The sequence below is a fragment of the Caenorhabditis briggsae genome, assembly GCF_000004555.2.
Source record: "Caenorhabditis briggsae complete genome, chrIII, whole genome shotgun sequence".
In the NCBI taxonomy this organism is placed as follows: Eukaryota; Metazoa; Nematoda; class Chromadorea; order Rhabditida; family Rhabditidae; genus Caenorhabditis; species Caenorhabditis briggsae.
Window position 1 is genome coordinate 7,537,466 of NC_013490.2, and position 16,332 is coordinate 7,553,797.

The window sequence follows — 16,332 nt, forward strand, 5'->3', positions numbered from 1 at the left end:
GGATGATTAGCAGGTACTTGCGATGAGCTCGCAGCAATTCCAATTGGAGCAGCTGGCAAAGCCTCTTCACGTCCAAGAACCCAGGCGACTGGCATTTCTACTGGTGGCTTCTCACTGTGGCGAGTCTTCTTTTTGCGTGGTGATTTGGCATCCAACGTAGCTGCTGGCTTGGAAACTGGATAAAAACGATTCATCTTCTGTTCCTGGGATTCACNGCGATTATTTTGAATAGACAATAGAGAAAATAAATTCGGAAAATGAAAATATTTCTAGGTTACGGTAGTTGTCGTTGTGGGACCTTCGATTTTTGTAGCAGTGTAACAAGCAATCACAAGTTTACAGCGGTGAATACTTCTGTGCTCCTATCCTAGCATGGCTCGGGCTATCGACAATGGGATATGGTGTTTTAAATAGTAATCAGTTCACTATCTACTTGTTTTTGTAAAAATTATATTTTCAGCAACTGCAATGATAGTGGGACCGTATATAGCAACTGCAACTGCCGTTGTTTTCACTATCGCAGCTTTTTCAGAATTTTCGAGACGTTTTGAAAGTTTCAAAATAACACAGGCGGATCAAGATACAATATCTAGAGGTGATGAATATACGATTGGAGCCATAGATTATTTAGAATCCACGATGAAATTGAATAGGTTATATCGAAAGGTGAGTTATAATGACTTCCGGATTATTCGTCCAAGTTTCCAGGTGCTCGGAGAAGAAGGCGAGCGTAAAATCGCAAGGAACGGTGATCTTGTTGACGATCTTGTGAAGCACTCCACACGAATCAAAGAAATTCGAAAACTTCGAAAACAGATGAAACAGAAGCAGAGTATACATTCCGAAGAATTGGATGATTGATAATTACTTTTTATTTATAATTCTTCCATAGTTTTAAATAAAATAAATTAGTTTTTCCTCAAATTTTGTGAAATTCTTTAGTTGTAAATTGAAAAATAGAGTTTGATGGCTATTCAACCATTCTTATACTTTGTTCTGATAGATTCTTTAATACTTGAATTATCAACTTTTTAGAATGGGGTCAACATATGCCGAGTGGAATCAGAAAGCCACGTTGTGGCTTCAAACGAAAATGGGTCGAAGAGCAAGAATCGGTCTTCTAGCAGCTACTGTAGTTGGTTATCCTATTGGTTCGATTCTCATCAATGGTCCGTTTGTCAATTTGACATTTCCACGAAGGTTCTTTAGATTCAAATATTAGAAAAGTCAGGAATTGAAAGTTTTGAGGTATTCCGTCGAGCCACTTCCTGGTCATCTTCCATCCATAGCCGACGAGGAATATGGACGATTTCTAGAACGGGAGTCACGAGTTCCGAAAGATGCTGTTGTATCTGTTCATATCCAGAATAATTTGGCCACATCCGATGAAACAGTAGCATCCGGTTCACTTGGCGTTCGGACAGGACTAAACTTGGCTGTACCAATGTATTCGAAATTCAGCAATGCAAACGAAGCCTTAGAGTTTTTCAAGTTAGAGTTTGAAAGAATGATTTCTTTTTGAATTTTCTCGTCCTCACAGAAATCAGTACCAGGATGGCTTCGATTTCATGGGAGAGCGTGTTCCTATTCGGTGGGATTCAGAAATCGCAGAAGAGTTTGCCGACTGCTACGCTCTTTCAGACAATGTAAGCTTTGAATATATTTCCAAAGATCAAAGGTGTTCAGGCTCGCCGATTTGTTTTCCTTCGAGACCTTTACGCCTACGATGGTTATGCATCTCTCGCTCAACGAAGTATTTCATGGGCGACGTGGACCACTTTCAGTTCAATTTTCACATATTGGATTCATAATGTGAGCTATTGAAATGAGACTATAAAAATGCTCAGTTCAATTTTTGCAGAGTTCCCGATTGCTCAGCGGTTCTGCTGTTTCTTTTGTTGTTGCCTATCCGTTGTTGTTGGGTGCTGCTTGGTATGCTAACAAGCAGTGGCATTTGTTATACAGGTTAGTGAAAGTTGCTGTTTTATGTGAACGAAAGGCGAGATCCAACGATATTGTGACCTAATTTTTCAATTTTCGACAAATAGTGAAAATCCAAGCTTGAAATCGATTTTTTGTACAATTTACAGATTCATGACAGATATTCACGCAGATGCAGAAGCTGCTCGTGCATCGTTTGAACATGCGGAGGGTGGAAAAGAATACTACTGGAAGATGTTGAAAAGAAACAGAATCATGAGAGACATCAATCCGTCGTTGTGGGATCGAGTAACTGCAACAGGAGATATTCGAGGCATTGCCACACCGATCATCACAAGATACGATCATTTGAAGGTAATTTGATGATGGAGTTTTAATGAAAAATTATACAATTTGTTTATAGGATGTCAACGAAGAAGACGACGAGCTGAAGGGTGTCGTGGGAATGGACGACTGATTTTTTTTCTCTTTTTTTCTTAGTTTTCATGAAAATTTTAGGTGTTTCAATTTTTTTTAGACAGGTTTTTGTTTTGTCTTGTTTTATTTAATTGGAAATATCAAATTTTAATAAATCTTATTCTCTTTCTATAGTTCGTCCAATGTTTCCTTAAAACCCCGTTATGTTTCGGATCATATTTTTCTCCAGAAGAAGGCTTCGATTTCCAACATTTATTATGAGGCAGGGATGTTGGAACTTTTCGGAGTGTCGAAAAGTTCCATTTCAAAAATTTCGGAATCCCGAAATTTTTAGATTTTTAGAAATGCGGAATTTCGGAAATTTCCGATCTTGAAATTTGCAATTTTTTCGGAAAGCAACTTTTTCGCGACATACCGTAGTCCGAAAATCTCTAATTCCGACCGGAATTTTTTTCCAAAAATGTTCGGAATTCCGAATTCCGTTACGAACACCCTTGATAAGAGGTTTTATTTTAGATGAGTGTGGTAGTTGGATTAAGTGCATGTGCACTTTCTTCAATTCTCTTCGGATCCATGTTCGTGCCTGTCAAAAAGTGTCAATCAGGAAATGGGATTTTTGTACAATGGCTAATGTCAGCCGCCATACTTCTTGTTGGGGTTGCCGTTTATGCAACACAAGGTTTTCCAGAATTCGAACCTCTTGCAATGCTTGGAGGAATGTTCTGGGCACTAGGTGAGAGCAAGAATTTATCTGTAGATCATCTGAATACGTGGATTTTTAGGTAACCTGACAGCCGTTCCCATCATGAACACAATAGGAATTGGAATGGGAATGTTGGTATGGGGAACGACAAACTGTGTAGCTGGTTGGGCTGCTGGAAGGTTAAACTGACCTGATATGCAAAAATTAACAGTAGTTTTTAAGGTTCGGTCTGTTTGGTATCAATGCAACTATTCCAACATTTCCGATTCTCAACTATTTTGGTTTAGTTATGGTTATTGTCGGGTAATATTCTATTTCAAAATCATTTCATTTTTCTATAATAATTTCAGAGGTTTCTTGTTTTCTCAAATTCGACCAAATGAATCTCAATCTTCATCAGAAAGAAGTCCTCTAATGGTAGCCCCTGATGATGATTTAGCCGATGACTTGGTGGGCGGCGCAGACGATAGTGATGTAGTTGTGCCACGTGGAGGAGCCGTTCCAACACTTTTGGGTGCTCATCGGAATCAAAAACGGATACTGGCCATTACCGTATCTCTGGTTGCTGGTGTGTTTTACGGAGTGACATTTGTGCCTGTGATTTACATTCAAGACCATCCAGAATTAGTATGTTTTATACTGAAAAAAAGTCATCTGCAAATTTAAAACCTTCAGTACCCACTGGCTCCAAAAACTGGACTCGGACTCGTTTTCTCTCACTACATGGGTATTTTCTGCACAGCTTCCGCTTTTATGATTGGATATGTGATCGTATCAAGGGTATATCAAAAAATAGGAACATCTTACGAAATGAAAAAAATTCCAGAACAACCCATTCGCCTCATCTCGACTAATAGGACCTTCTTTAACTGCCGGATCGATGTGGGGTATTGCTCAGTCTTCTTGGTTCGTTGCAAATGACAACTTGTCACAAGCAGTTTCGTTCCCCATAATTTCCATGGTCCCCGGTGTCATTGCTGCGCTATGGAGTGTTTTCTATTTCCGGTGAGCAAACATAATTTCTTATGAATCGGATCCTTTAAAAATTCAGAGACATCTCCGGATTGCGCAATCTCCGTCTTCTATCCATTGCTGTTGCTATCACTCTGTTGGGAGCAATTTGTGTTGGAGTGTCAAAATGATGTATAAAATTTTCCTTGGGGTTTATTACAAATTTATTTATACAATTCTTGAAATGTACAAAATTGAAAATATTGTGAGATTGGTTATGTTCAAATACGGATTGTAAAACTAAATGTATTTTTGAAAAATTTTACATTCAATCTATATTTCAATGTTCTCCAATTTCCCAGAACATTGGATCTAAATTTTGTGGAATCTAAAAAAAAATATTTCCTGGGTCTGTCAACTTTTATCAAAATTTATTTATTCCTGAAAATTGTGTAATAACAGCAAGAATTAGTATCACAGATTAATAGTTCTACTCGGTTTCGCACCTCTCCCGTCTTTATTCGATGATTGCTTCAGTCGATTGAACTTTTCGAAATCGATACCCATCAGCAAACAAATCAGTATTCGTTCATCGTCAAAACTGATTTTCTGCTGATCTCCCATCACCATATCTATAGAGTTTGGTGATCGGATAAACAGATAACGACATATGTAAGCCAATTGGCAGATGTTGGTCAGATATGCAATTATGAACATAACCAGAGATCGATCAGAAGGAAATCTGAAAATTGATCGTATGCAAGAGAATTAATTTGATAGCCAACTCACTTTCTTTTTTTGTTGAGACCGGATAAGAGTACACCGTCGTAGCTGAACGTTTTTAGGATGCATCTGAATAATATATGTTCAAGCGAGTCTAATTATTTTCTTGTACCTATTCATGTCAAGTACGGTCCTCCATCGAGCCAGTTTTCCAGTTTCACTTCGATTACACAGAAGTCCTCCTAATCCCTTGCCAATTCTGAAACCTTTTCTATAAATGGTGTGAAGTTTCTCCACTACTCACTTGTTGGGATCCTTCTCCATCTGCACATCTTGTTCCACAAGATTCGCCCTCTCTTTAGGAATAACTTTTCCTATTTTTACCAACATATCTTCGACTGTACTCCTTCTTTGTTCAGCACCACAAATTACCATATCTTCACCGCAAAGTAGCGGGAAGAGAACCTGGAAATCAGTTTATCAAAAAAAAAACCATTGAAAAGACACCGCGTACATCACCCAAATGCCCGGTAATTGCTTTCAATGTTTCTTCTCCTTTTTCATTTGAATTCAAATGTTCTGAATCCAAATCCCACGAATGTGATGATGTGGTTATTGGTGCTACTGTAGCAATTGGACGAAGACCACAGAACAGAGCGCCTGTACTAGAGAGACTGTTGGCTTGATTCAGCTCGGAACAAAGTTGTCGCAGTTTAGGTATTATTGATTCGTACGCCTAAACACTTTGTTCAGTAATAAGCACTGAAAAGTTATTTGAACTCACACATGGAGTCAAAGTGTCGATGGGACTCAATGGAATAGAAGGAACTCGAAATGAGCATATGATGTCTTCGGCTTCTCCCATATTTTCTGTGTTATGACCACAACAAATATCATCTGAAACCTCTTTTATTTTGAATAAAAAAGGTATAGTCTTCAAACCTTCGAACGCCATTTCTTGGAATCTCTTGGTTAGGAATTTACTTTTCAGAAGTCGTGTTTGCTCGAAAACTATATTGAATCTGCTGGCATCAGTGAGCTTCTGTGAATCTCCATTTAATGTGTAATACTGTTTTAGAGTGGTTTCATCTGAAAAAAAACAGCACTTTTGAGAAAAGTATGTATTTTAAAAACTAACCAACGCTGTCTGAAAACTTAACAATATCGGTGACATGTCGAATGAATAACCGTCGGTTGCAAATTAAAACAGGTGAAACTAGTGTCTTCATTGTCGTTGAAAAATGGTTCAGAAGCTCTTTTGTGGGTTTTTCAGAGCATAAATACGCGATACATAGATTTCTCTGGAGAAAAGTTATTCATATTGACGGAAGGATATCCTAACCTGAAAGGCTCTTGCTCGCATATCATACAAATTGAAGTAATATGCAGCTGCGTGGATCCCTGTTTGATTATTTTCCAAAACAATCATTGTACCAGGTACTGTATCTGACGACATGAGCCATATCGCCATCTCATTGATGTCGACTCCGCGGACTGAAACTGTTCAAACGTTTTCGAAAAAAATTATTTTGAGCTTACTTTTGTCGTTTGGTTGTTGAGAGACAACAGCGAGAGGTCTGGGTCCAATCACTTGACAAAATTCCACAAGAGTGAGAAACGGGTCAATTTTTGCTACGAAACGATTGAATGGATCGACAACCTTGGAAGGGCGGAGGAGGAAATCTTCGAACGAAATCATATCTAGAAATTCAAAAATTGGTTATATAAATTTTGTACGCATTCTTGTGAAGATGAAGATGGAGGATTTTTGTTTAAAACAAATGCAGGCTGCTGATAAAAATAACACAAAGAAGCTCGTAAATCGTCACGAGTGACGACTGCGAGACCCTCGAACAAAACTTTAGAATGCGCCTTCAATGTTACGGTATTAAAAATTTTAAAATTGCAAAACAAGAGAAGGGAAATTCGAAAAAACAAACAGTAAGTACCGTAAAAACATCGTTTTATGATTACGTGCGGATTTTAAAACGTTTCATTTAATTTAAAAAAAAAGCTGAAATTGAGATAGATATAAATGTTTCTATGTATATTTCCGGTATCTGAGAAATACAAGCGGCATTGCAGATTTCTGGAATAAAAATAACCATCAATGTACTTTTCTAAAACTTTTATCTAATACATTAATATTCTATAGTTTAAAATATTCAACTAAAATATTTAAATTACAAGGTATGCACCAATCGTATATAAAAATATAATTTCTATCGATACAAACTCAGTACAACCAGAGAATGCCGGTAAATGCTGGTAAATGAACATCAATAGAGTTGATTGTACTGCTGTACACACAAAGAACCAGTTTTGCTAACTATCCAAAGGCAGAGGCCGTGGCCGGCGGGGTTGCACTACTCGGCCACCTTGTAACTCTTTTTTGATTCTTAACCGACGAATCTGGTATATGTTAGCAATACTGTCTGTTTTGGTTGTTGAAGATTTCACTGCAGTTTTAATCCAACTTTATTTATTTTATTCTGAAATTGTTTTAAAAAATCTTATGTGGTTACTCACAAAAAAAACAGTGTTTAAAAACACAGTTTTGAACATTTTGAAGATTAAAAATGTTCAAAAACCATAGTTGAACTTTTCTTTTCATGAGTAACCACATTATCGACTTTCTGATAAGCCATGAGGAACCAAATTCTGAGATAATTCCAATTCTATGTTTCATCTTTTCATAAAATCATGTTTCGAGCTCTCTGTGAAGTACAAAAACTTTTATCAAAAAGTTGACGTTCCTGTCCAGCTCACTTTTCGTTTGAAAACCTCAAAAAGTTGATCATTGTCCTCTAAAACACTTCCCCAAACACTTCCGATATCTTCTGCTACGTGATCTTTGTCTTATCCATTCTCACTAGTCGTTTGTCATTCAGTTCACTTTCGAGAAACCTTCGTTTTTTTCTCGGTTGGGGTATATCCAATGGATCCGAAGAATCACTGCATTATAATGTGAAAAAGATGAAGAAGAAGAAGAACGCGCCTCCTCTCATCAATCAGTTTTTTGTGCTCTGCACGGGAGCCAGTCGCAATAGAATCTTTCTTCCTGCCAGTTGAAAGTCGGAGTTGAGAATTCAATATAATTCTGAAGTTTTTTCCTCTGATACTTGAACTTCTTAACTTCTTATCGGATTTGGGCCAATTCTCAGAGTAAGTCATCAATTCCGTTTAAAAAGGAACGACTCAAAATGTGTTATTTAACACCGTCAAAGGATTTAATTTCCGGATTGAGAAAATCCAATTTCATTTTCTATCCCAAGAAAATAGAAAAAGATGGATTTCATTAGATAGAAAGCCATACCCTTTTTTGGTTTGCCTTGACCCAGATGACAGATAGATATCACTTTGTCTTTCCTTTCTTCACTCAATAAGATATCTCAAATTCTCTCATTTCTCTTCTTTCAAAAAAGATGAACATGGAATTGTCGTAGAAACTTACGAAACCAGATTCTCCTCTCCCCTCTTTTTTTCCTTCTTTTTTCCTCCTAATGGTGTGATGACGTGTTCTTCGTCTTCTCCCTTCTCCTCTTCTGAATCGATCAATTCTTCCCGCCTCTGCGTCTCAATCCGACAGTATCCTTTTCTTCCAAGATGTTCACTTCCCGGGTCTCCTTAAACATAACACTATCTCCAGTTATCCATCACTAACAGAAATGAAGACTAACGTCTTCTTTTGTCACCTCTCGGCACACTTTTTTGTTTCTCCTCGTGTTCCATGTTGAATCCACGTACTGATTCAGATGATCATGCGGAAAATTTAAAATCGAGAATTCTAGATGTGATCCTTTGGATGCACACAAATGATAAAGCTATTATTCTGACACAAAAAAAATCAGAGCTGTGGCCAAATATCCCACAGCGACAGCTACAGTAACCTAAAAACTATTTTTATTTTCAGAATTTATTATCTCGAGTTTTCTGTCATTTTCCCCCAATTTCGAAAGTTAAAAAGTTGAGTGAAAACGCACGAAAATCGAGAAAATAAATCCTGAAAATAAGCATATTTTTAGGTTACGGTAGTTTTCGCTGTGGGACCTTCCGATTTTTCGTACCAGAATAATAATACGTCACAGAAATCCTAAAGATTGAATAGTTGTCGAAAAACTTTCTATCTGTTCTTTTTTCCGTTTCCTCATTTTCTTCTTCCAACAACTGTTTCTCTATTCTTCTTTTTTTCTTCAAGCCTGGTTTTTTTTGTTTCAAAGAACCCTCTCTTCCACACTAAATGCCCGAATGCTTCCATCATTGCGTCGGGTTTCTTCAAGGTTCAAGACCTCCATCTCATCAGTCTGCGTCTCCATTCTTCTAATATTCTCTCTTCTAGTCACATCAACACTCGCTGATCAGCAGGTAACTTGTAACTTGTTCAACACTTGAGAACCAACTTCCTTGAAAGAGGAGGAAATATTAGAGGATTACGGTATAAACATTTTCAGGCATGGCCTCTCCCGGAGGAAGTGTCCGCATCGCTGCTCCATGAAATTCCAGTTCTTCATACCGCATTCGTCCAAATCGGAGAAGAGCTTCACTATCTGAATCAACCGATTCGGCCGGAAAATGTACACCATCTTCCTGTCTTTGATTTCGTTTCAGATGGAGGGTCAGGAGACGCATCGACGTTGAAAAATAAGAAGAAAAAGAAGAAGACCAACACATACAATGTGATGAAAATGGCTGGAAAAGGGAAACTTCCAATGGAGCTCGATCCTCCGATGATGGATTTCGGACAAAAGTTGGTTTTCAGTTTTCAGAAACAAAAACTATTTAAAAATGTTTTCAGTTCTGTTGGAACGGCGCAGAAAAGGAAGATCTATATTCGTAACATGAAAGCCGAACCGATATTTTTGGATGCCATTGTTGTTAGCTCGATTGAATTCCAGGCATCTTATTTCGAAGAATATGTAAGTTTCCATTTTTTTTATCTTCTTAAAATCGATGTTTCAGAAACTCGAGCCCCATGGAATCACTTCTTTGGAAGTGGTTTTCTTACCACGAGAAATCGGAAAGCGCTCAACAGTTGTCCATTTTTACACATCAGTTGGATTGTTCACCTATAAAGTTGGTTTTTATAATTCATTAAAAATTTAAACTAATATAATTTCAGATGCAAGGAAACTGTGTATCCAATCCATACCGAATTTCGCCATTCACCGGATACCGTCTCCCGATGAATTCTTCTGTATCCAAACCCATTTCTATTTTCAATCCATATGCATACACGATGAGAATCACAGAGGTTAGTGCATATCAATCTACCGTAAAACCTGAAGGGCATCTCGGTTCCTGTGAAAAATATTAAATTGTTGTCATTTTTCATATTATCACAAAAATTTTGTTAGTTGACAAATTGTTGCTATCTTGCATACAGGGTGGCCGATAATGATAGGACGTTTTTTTGAGGGCTCCTTGGCCAGGCGCCAAGGAAAAATTATGAAAACTTTCAAAACTAATAGAAAGTAGGGACCCTCTATAGGCAATGATTTATACCATTTCGTATCATTTTGTTTTTTGTTCGGATTTATGAAGAATTCTCCACACCAACCCACATCGCGAATTTACTCGAGAGGGGAGTGCACGTGTTGATGTGGCCAGAAGAATTGGAATTTCCTCATAAAGTGTCTGAAATGTTTTTGAAAATATTCAAAAGGATCAAAGGAACCTATTAAAGCCAAAATGAAGGCCACCATTATTTTGAACATTCACCAGACTCGGGGGATCATCAAACTTCAAATTCGGCGAAAAAATGTGTTTTGACCTTGGTATTGCAAGGTCCAGGGTTCAAAAATCGTCAAATAGGATTCGAACATTTGTAGTTACCGTGTCTACCATAAACTGTTCCTTTCTTATACATCCGGGGCCTGCAGACGCGAAAAATGCAAAAAACTTTTTTCACAACCTGCGGCGTTGTCAGACGAGATCTGAGGTGACGTAAAGGGTTTCACAGATGAAACTCTTCCAAACCGTCGGGATCAGGGACAATTGTTACCAAAAGATGATAACAATTCTCCTGAACGTATTTTATCTTCAAATTGCCTTTTCCGTAAAAATGTCAAGGTTTGGGATAAAATCACGGCAACCAGTACCAATTTTTTGATTTTTGGTAAAAATCGGCTCACAGGTCTACCAAATGACAGTTTTGATGCATAACTTGTTGCCCTGGACCACTCAGAAGTTTGTTGGACATCTTTAATACCATCCGTTATTACAGTTAAAAAACGTTTTTCTGAAAAATGGGAGACGGTTAGAAACGTCCTATCATTATCGGCCACCATGTAGTTGCTGAGAAACATTAGTTCAAACTTGATAGTGTGGCTGGCTATTCTATCACAGGTTTTACTCTAATTTTGAACTGCCGTAATTCTAAATTTTGCTTTTTTTTCAGGTCTCGTCATCTGGTGGAAATGGACACATTGAACTTCCACACGAAGTAGACAGCATCTTGGCTGGAGAACCACCACAATATTGGGACATCCGTCCGTATCAAACAAAACAAATTGCCACGTTGGTCCTTGTTGGTGGAACTTCTGAAAACTCTACAGTATTCGTCAGAGTTGCATCGGAAATCATTTACCACTCTGAAGATCGTCGTCCTCTTACAGACATCTACCTGACAGTTCCAATAGAAGTATTGAAAAGGCGTGGAGTGTATGCGACGGACGAAATCCTTGACTTTGGGATCATTCGACAAGGCGTGAAATCAGAAGCCAAAGTGTTTTCTGTGGCTCAATATCAAATAGGAGGCCGTCTGGAGTTCGAGACACTCTATGTCGAGAAAGGCGACCATACTGCAATCTACATGGAATTCGCTTCTCATCCACCAATCGTCGTGCATCCTCCAAACAAGGGAAGCATCACTTTGGGACCAAAATCAGATCTGGTAAAAGTGTACTTGGAGGGAAATCGAGTTCAGATGAGCAATCAACAATACATGAAACATATAAGTGGACATATAATAGCAGTGTCAAGAGGAGGAAACTATAATGTCAGTATTCCATATAGGGCTGATGTTTTCCGTGGAAATCTTGTATCCATTGGAAATGATCTTTCCATTCAAGAAGATCTTCGTCCACCTCATCAAAGGATCATCCGATTGGAAAATCATCTTCCCTTTGATGTTTCTATTTACAACATCTCATTGTCTCCGGACCTCGTTTCACATTTTTCTGTAAGTTTTTATCAGTATTTAATCTTAAAATTGTTTTGAAATCGCCAGATTCGTTTGATTGACCGCACTGCTCTCATCCGTTCCGGACACATTTCACCAGTTTTTGTTCTGAAATACAACAAAAAACTTCCGCCGCCATTTGACAATTCGACTATTTTTGTCCATACAAATGTGTCAACATTCAATTTGAGTCTATCAACATACGCCGGAAAAATGGCTGTTGAAATGACATCTGTTGATAAGAATTCGTTTGATTTTGGATTTGTGGAGAGGAATGATACAAGAACGATTCGAGTGAGATTCTGAAGACGTTATATGAACATCATTGAATTCGAAAAATATTTCAGTTTGTCGTTTGGAATCACAATCGAGCTGAAATGCGTCTCAAGAACCTCGTGGTCCCTGATCGAAATGCATATCGTCTCTATGAAGTTGGTGTTAAATCGATCGGAAACTTCTCGGATGTTCGAAACGACGAGCGTCTAGAATACGTTGAAATGGCAGATGTAGACATTCCACCGATGAAAGGAAAAATTTTTGATTTGGAATTGAAAGTTCCATATGCTGGCGAAGTTCGAAATGGAAACATTATTTTTGAGACTGATCTAGAAAGCAAAGTATTTGCTGTGACCTATCAGGTATCAAGTGGATCCCTCCAATCGATTCCCGATGAAGTCTCATTTGGACAGACGTTCCCATCAAAATTGGTTTATCGAACTCTACAGGTATGATTTCATATTCATTAAGACATTCTTATGAACTACGCTTCCAGGTGTTCAATTCTTTTGACGAAGATATGACAGTAACCCGTATGACAACTCTCAATGAGGATCCTCGTTTCTTCTTCGAAGGTTTCGATCCACATAACCCACCGGTTCTTCGTTCCGGACGACTAACCAATCTGGGACGTGTCATGTTCTCTCCATCAGCACCTTGTGAACATGAATATTGTTATCTGGGTCTCCCACTAGGAAGTACTGATGGTGCATGGTTTACACATGGACTTGGATTGCCTTCAAACCTTCCTGAAATCGATTCTTACCTTTATAAACAACTAAGAAGGAAGTACGATGCATTGGTGAAGAGTAGGAAGCATCATGTCAATACAACCATTATTCTGGATACAGATAAAGCAAAAAATATTAAGGTTTGATTCCAAACTTGCTTTTGACAGAGTATCTAAAATATTATTTTAGATCAAAACATCCGCTGAATTGGTTTGGCCTCGTTTGTTGACTCGAAACTCCATTCATTTCCCATTGACTGCTCTGGGGAACTTTACCATTGTCAATCTGACTCTGGCCAATCCAACGAATGTTCCAGTTGCTATTCAAGTGATCCCATTGGTCATCTATCCAGATGCAGAGTCACTCGTTGAACTAATGCGTCCACATCTTGCATCTGATCTTACAGATCATGTTGAAATGAACGAGACGTTGATGTTCTCGTTGAGAGATACAGAACTATTCACTTTGAAACCAGATTCTCCTGTTCCGAAACTTCGAGAAGCTTTCGAACATCATCTGAATCATGAAATGCCAAGATACAACAATGAAATCAATATTCCAAGGTTAGTTTGCCCTACTTTCTAGGTGATTTTTATTTTCTTATTTCAGATTCACACTGTCAATGATTCTGAAACCTCATATGAAAGTACGCCTTCGTCTCGGATTCCTACCATCAGACTACACTCTCCGATCATCTCTTCTTTTGATTCGTAACAATTTAACTGCTCTCGAACCAGTTGTGATGTATGGTAAAGGTGCAAGAATTGGTGTGAAGGTAGAAGGAGCTGAGGCGAGATCCAAGAAACCATTGTTGTTTGAAATTCGACATGATCATTTGACGGATTGTAATAATCCAAAAAGTAAGAGAAATCAAAAATGGACACATGAAACTATATATTTCAGGACTGATGCACAAACTACACTCAACTCTAACAGTTCGTCGTCCATTCCAAGTAATGAATACAGGCGAAGTACAGTTCACAGTAACCAATATGAGTATCAATGGAGTTCCTTGTGAAAATCGAGGATTCCGTATTCTCAACTGTTATCCATTCCGTTTGCAACCAAACGAGACATATGCATTGGATATTGCGTAAGTTAGATACATTAAAAGTGACAATATTTTCAAAATGTATGTTTTTCTTTCAGATACACTCCTGATTTCTTGACGACTACAAATGAAGCAGATCTTCAGCTGTATATGCACATGAATGGTAGCGCGTGGCTGTTCCCGTTGGCAGCTACAGTACCTGGGGATATGTTAGCAAAGTGTCATCAGGCTCTTCCTAGACCACCATTTGAGAATATTATGTATTACAGTTGTGTAACTGCATTGATGTAAGTGTTTGGAAATAACCCGAGTGTCGTAATTCTTTTTTTGTAGTTTCTGTTTGGTGTGCGTTCTCGCATGTGCTTATTTGGAAGGAGATCGGGCGATCGCCTGTGCCATTCGACAACAATTCGCCATCCCTCGCCACGTCTTTGATCTCAACAACTTGAATAAGACCTCATCATCTGCTCAACCAACACCAACTTCCTCAACATCTCCAACATCTCCAGAAACTCAAACGACAAAGAAGACGTCGGAGAATTCGACGCCTTCTGCACTCCGAGCGTCTTCTGATGCTTGGCTTGTGAAGAAATGGGGTTATAACCTCGCCAACTGGGTCGTTAAATGCGTCCATAAAGTATGGAGATGGTCGTTGTTCTGGAGAAAAGATAAGGCTGTTGGTGATAAATCATTGAAAACGACGAAGCCAACAAAGAAGAAGAATCCAGTAACAATGCAAAAAGTCGAAGAATTCCGACAAATGTTAGAATATGTTGGTCAGCAGAAAAAGAAGAATGCAGCTGGAATTAATACTGAATTTGATGAGGTTGAAGAAGAAGCACTGGCTGAAATGTGGGCACAGAGAAAAGATTCTGGAGTCAGTTCTGTCTCCCAAAAAGCTACTCCTCCGCCTGTCGAAGAACCAGTTTTGTCGAAAAGTCAGAAGAAGAAAAAACGAGCTGCTCAACAAAAAGATAACAATAATCTGGAACCAGTGGCACCAGCAGCTCAAAATGAGAGCTCTTCTCGTGCAGAGTCTACGAAAACTACTCCAGGCCCATCTCCAAAACCAAAAGGATCAAATCAAAAGAAAAAGAATGTTTCAACTCCTCAGACTAAATCCCAACCCGTGCATGAACCTGTGGTGTCTTCATCAGTCAAACCCATTCCAGCTGAAACGCCTAAGACACCTTCTCCTCCGAAGAGAGCTCCTAGCAAGACTCCAAGCAGAGCTCAACCATCTCCTGCGCCATCAACTACCACGATGCAACGTCCTATAGCTCCATCGCCGGAACTATTGTATAATGAGCAATCAAATCCAGCATCTCCTGATTTGTTTTATAGACAATTCCTGTCTTCAATGGGAATGCCACTGGAAGAAACGTTCTGGGATTCACCAGCTGCTCAAGCTGCAATGCCTTACTTGAATATGTGGAACTATGGAGGACCATTGAGTGTGGAACAAATGGAAGACTTGATTAGACAAGCATCGGGACAAGCTCCAACGGATACTTCAAATACAACAACAACGACGCCTTCTGAAGAAGCAATGGAATGGAATCAAGGACAAATCGAAGAAGAGGAAGAGGAGAGTGTTGCAGGTGAAGATGAGCCAGATTGGATAAATGAGGTAAGACAAAGTTTAAAGATAGGTTCCAAAATTAAAAATGGCTGTGTCTTGTAGAATTTGAACGTGGATGATGCAGAAGCTGACTTCTCATCAATGGCGGCGGCATCGAAGGATTTGTTCCATGATGAAGATGTGGATGAGTTGCATTTGAGAAGACAAAGAAGTCCAAGCCAAGCATCGTCAACTCTGTCGAGAAAAGTAAGTTGGTTTTCTGAGAGAATCCTTCATTATGTCTTTTATTTTCAGCTTGAAAATTCTCCACAAAAAATGGGCGGACGTCGTCTAACGATTGGAAGCGAGAAAAAGAATAATCCACCAACAAGCGAATTCACACGAACCCCTGGAAACCCAAATCGATTTACAAGCACCATTCAAAATCCCCCTCCTTATTCTTCTGGATCGATTTGGGGTGATTCTTCATCTTCGAATCTTTGGGGATCTTCTTCATCTCAACTTCCATCTACTTCATCTGCGTCTTCTCAACCATCAAATGTTGTTCATGACCCACTTTCACTGTCTCATTTGGGAATCAACGAAGGTTTGTTTGATATAACTTATGATCTATTTATTAATGATTTCAGCTGAAAGCTCTGTACCATTCGGAAATACAATGTTTAGTGGACCAGAATTCAATCTATGGTCTTCCAGTTCTCTTTTCTATCAACATCCATCCCAACAGCAACAACAAAATGATGATAATTATAAGAACAAGAAGAACGAATAATCTCT

At 38.7% G+C, this 16,332-nt stretch overlaps 5 protein-coding genes across 5 annotated transcripts in view; 3 read left to right on the forward strand and 2 right to left on the reverse strand.

Annotated features, from left to right (window-relative positions):
• CBG16527 overlaps window positions 1-861 on the forward strand; it is a gene marked incomplete at both ends in the record, with an annotated part of 2,035 nt that extends 1,174 nt beyond the window's left edge. Inside the window, 2 exons of the mRNA XM_045244015.1 lie at window positions 343-413; window positions 461-861. Coding sequence (XP_045095992.1) covers window positions 343-413; window positions 461-861 — 472 coding nt within the window. The remainder of the gene's footprint in view (window positions 1-342; window positions 414-460) is intronic.
• A 175-nt stretch (window positions 862-1,036) lies between these two features.
• CBG16528 lies at window positions 1,037-4,203 on the forward strand (the record flags this gene model as incomplete). The annotated part of the gene is given in 15 exon segments (XM_002641808.1): window positions 1,037-1,200; window positions 1,249-1,491; window positions 1,541-1,646; window positions 1,687-1,812; window positions 1,862-1,965; window positions 2,091-2,295; window positions 2,345-2,375; window positions 2,863-2,870; window positions 2,875-3,091; window positions 3,141-3,240; window positions 3,284-3,364; window positions 3,412-3,688; window positions 3,737-3,841; window positions 3,888-4,066; window positions 4,113-4,203. Coding segments are annotated over 15 exon segments (2,037 nt in total).
• A 283-nt stretch (window positions 4,204-4,486) lies between these two features.
• Window positions 4,487-6,434, reverse strand: CBG16529 (the record flags this gene model as incomplete). Its single annotated transcript, XM_002641809.1, has 10 exons — window positions 4,487-4,754; window positions 4,802-4,864; window positions 4,908-4,994; window positions 5,040-5,200; window positions 5,250-5,471; window positions 5,520-5,632; window positions 5,678-5,824; window positions 5,874-6,036; window positions 6,078-6,229; window positions 6,275-6,434. 10 exons carry the CDS (start codon window positions 6,432-6,434, stop codon window positions 4,487-4,489), a joined length of 1,536 nt encoding a protein of 511 aa, XP_002641855.1.
• Window positions 6,435-7,687: 1,253 nt separating this feature from the next.
• CBG25926 lies at window positions 7,688-8,467 on the reverse strand (the record flags this gene model as incomplete). The annotated part of the gene is made up of 3 exons (XM_045244016.1): window positions 7,688-7,733; window positions 8,190-8,361; window positions 8,416-8,467. The coding sequence occupies 3 exons, from the start codon at window positions 8,465-8,467 to the stop codon at window positions 7,688-7,690; spliced, it is 270 nt and encodes an 89-aa protein (XP_045099847.1).
• A 516-nt stretch (window positions 8,468-8,983) lies between these two features.
• Window positions 8,984-16,327, forward strand: CBG16531 (the record flags this gene model as incomplete). The annotated part of the gene is made up of 15 exons (XM_045244017.1): window positions 8,984-9,100; window positions 9,187-9,651; window positions 9,695-9,808; window positions 9,855-9,986; window positions 11,133-11,915; window positions 11,964-12,209; window positions 12,263-12,640; window positions 12,688-13,062; window positions 13,112-13,485; window positions 13,532-13,782; window positions 13,826-14,015; window positions 14,072-14,260; window positions 14,307-15,603; window positions 15,658-16,141; window positions 16,185-16,327. 15 exons carry the CDS (start codon window positions 8,984-8,986, stop codon window positions 16,325-16,327), a joined length of 5,538 nt encoding a protein of 1,845 aa, XP_045095993.1.
• Window positions 16,328-16,332: the final 5 nt, after the last annotated feature.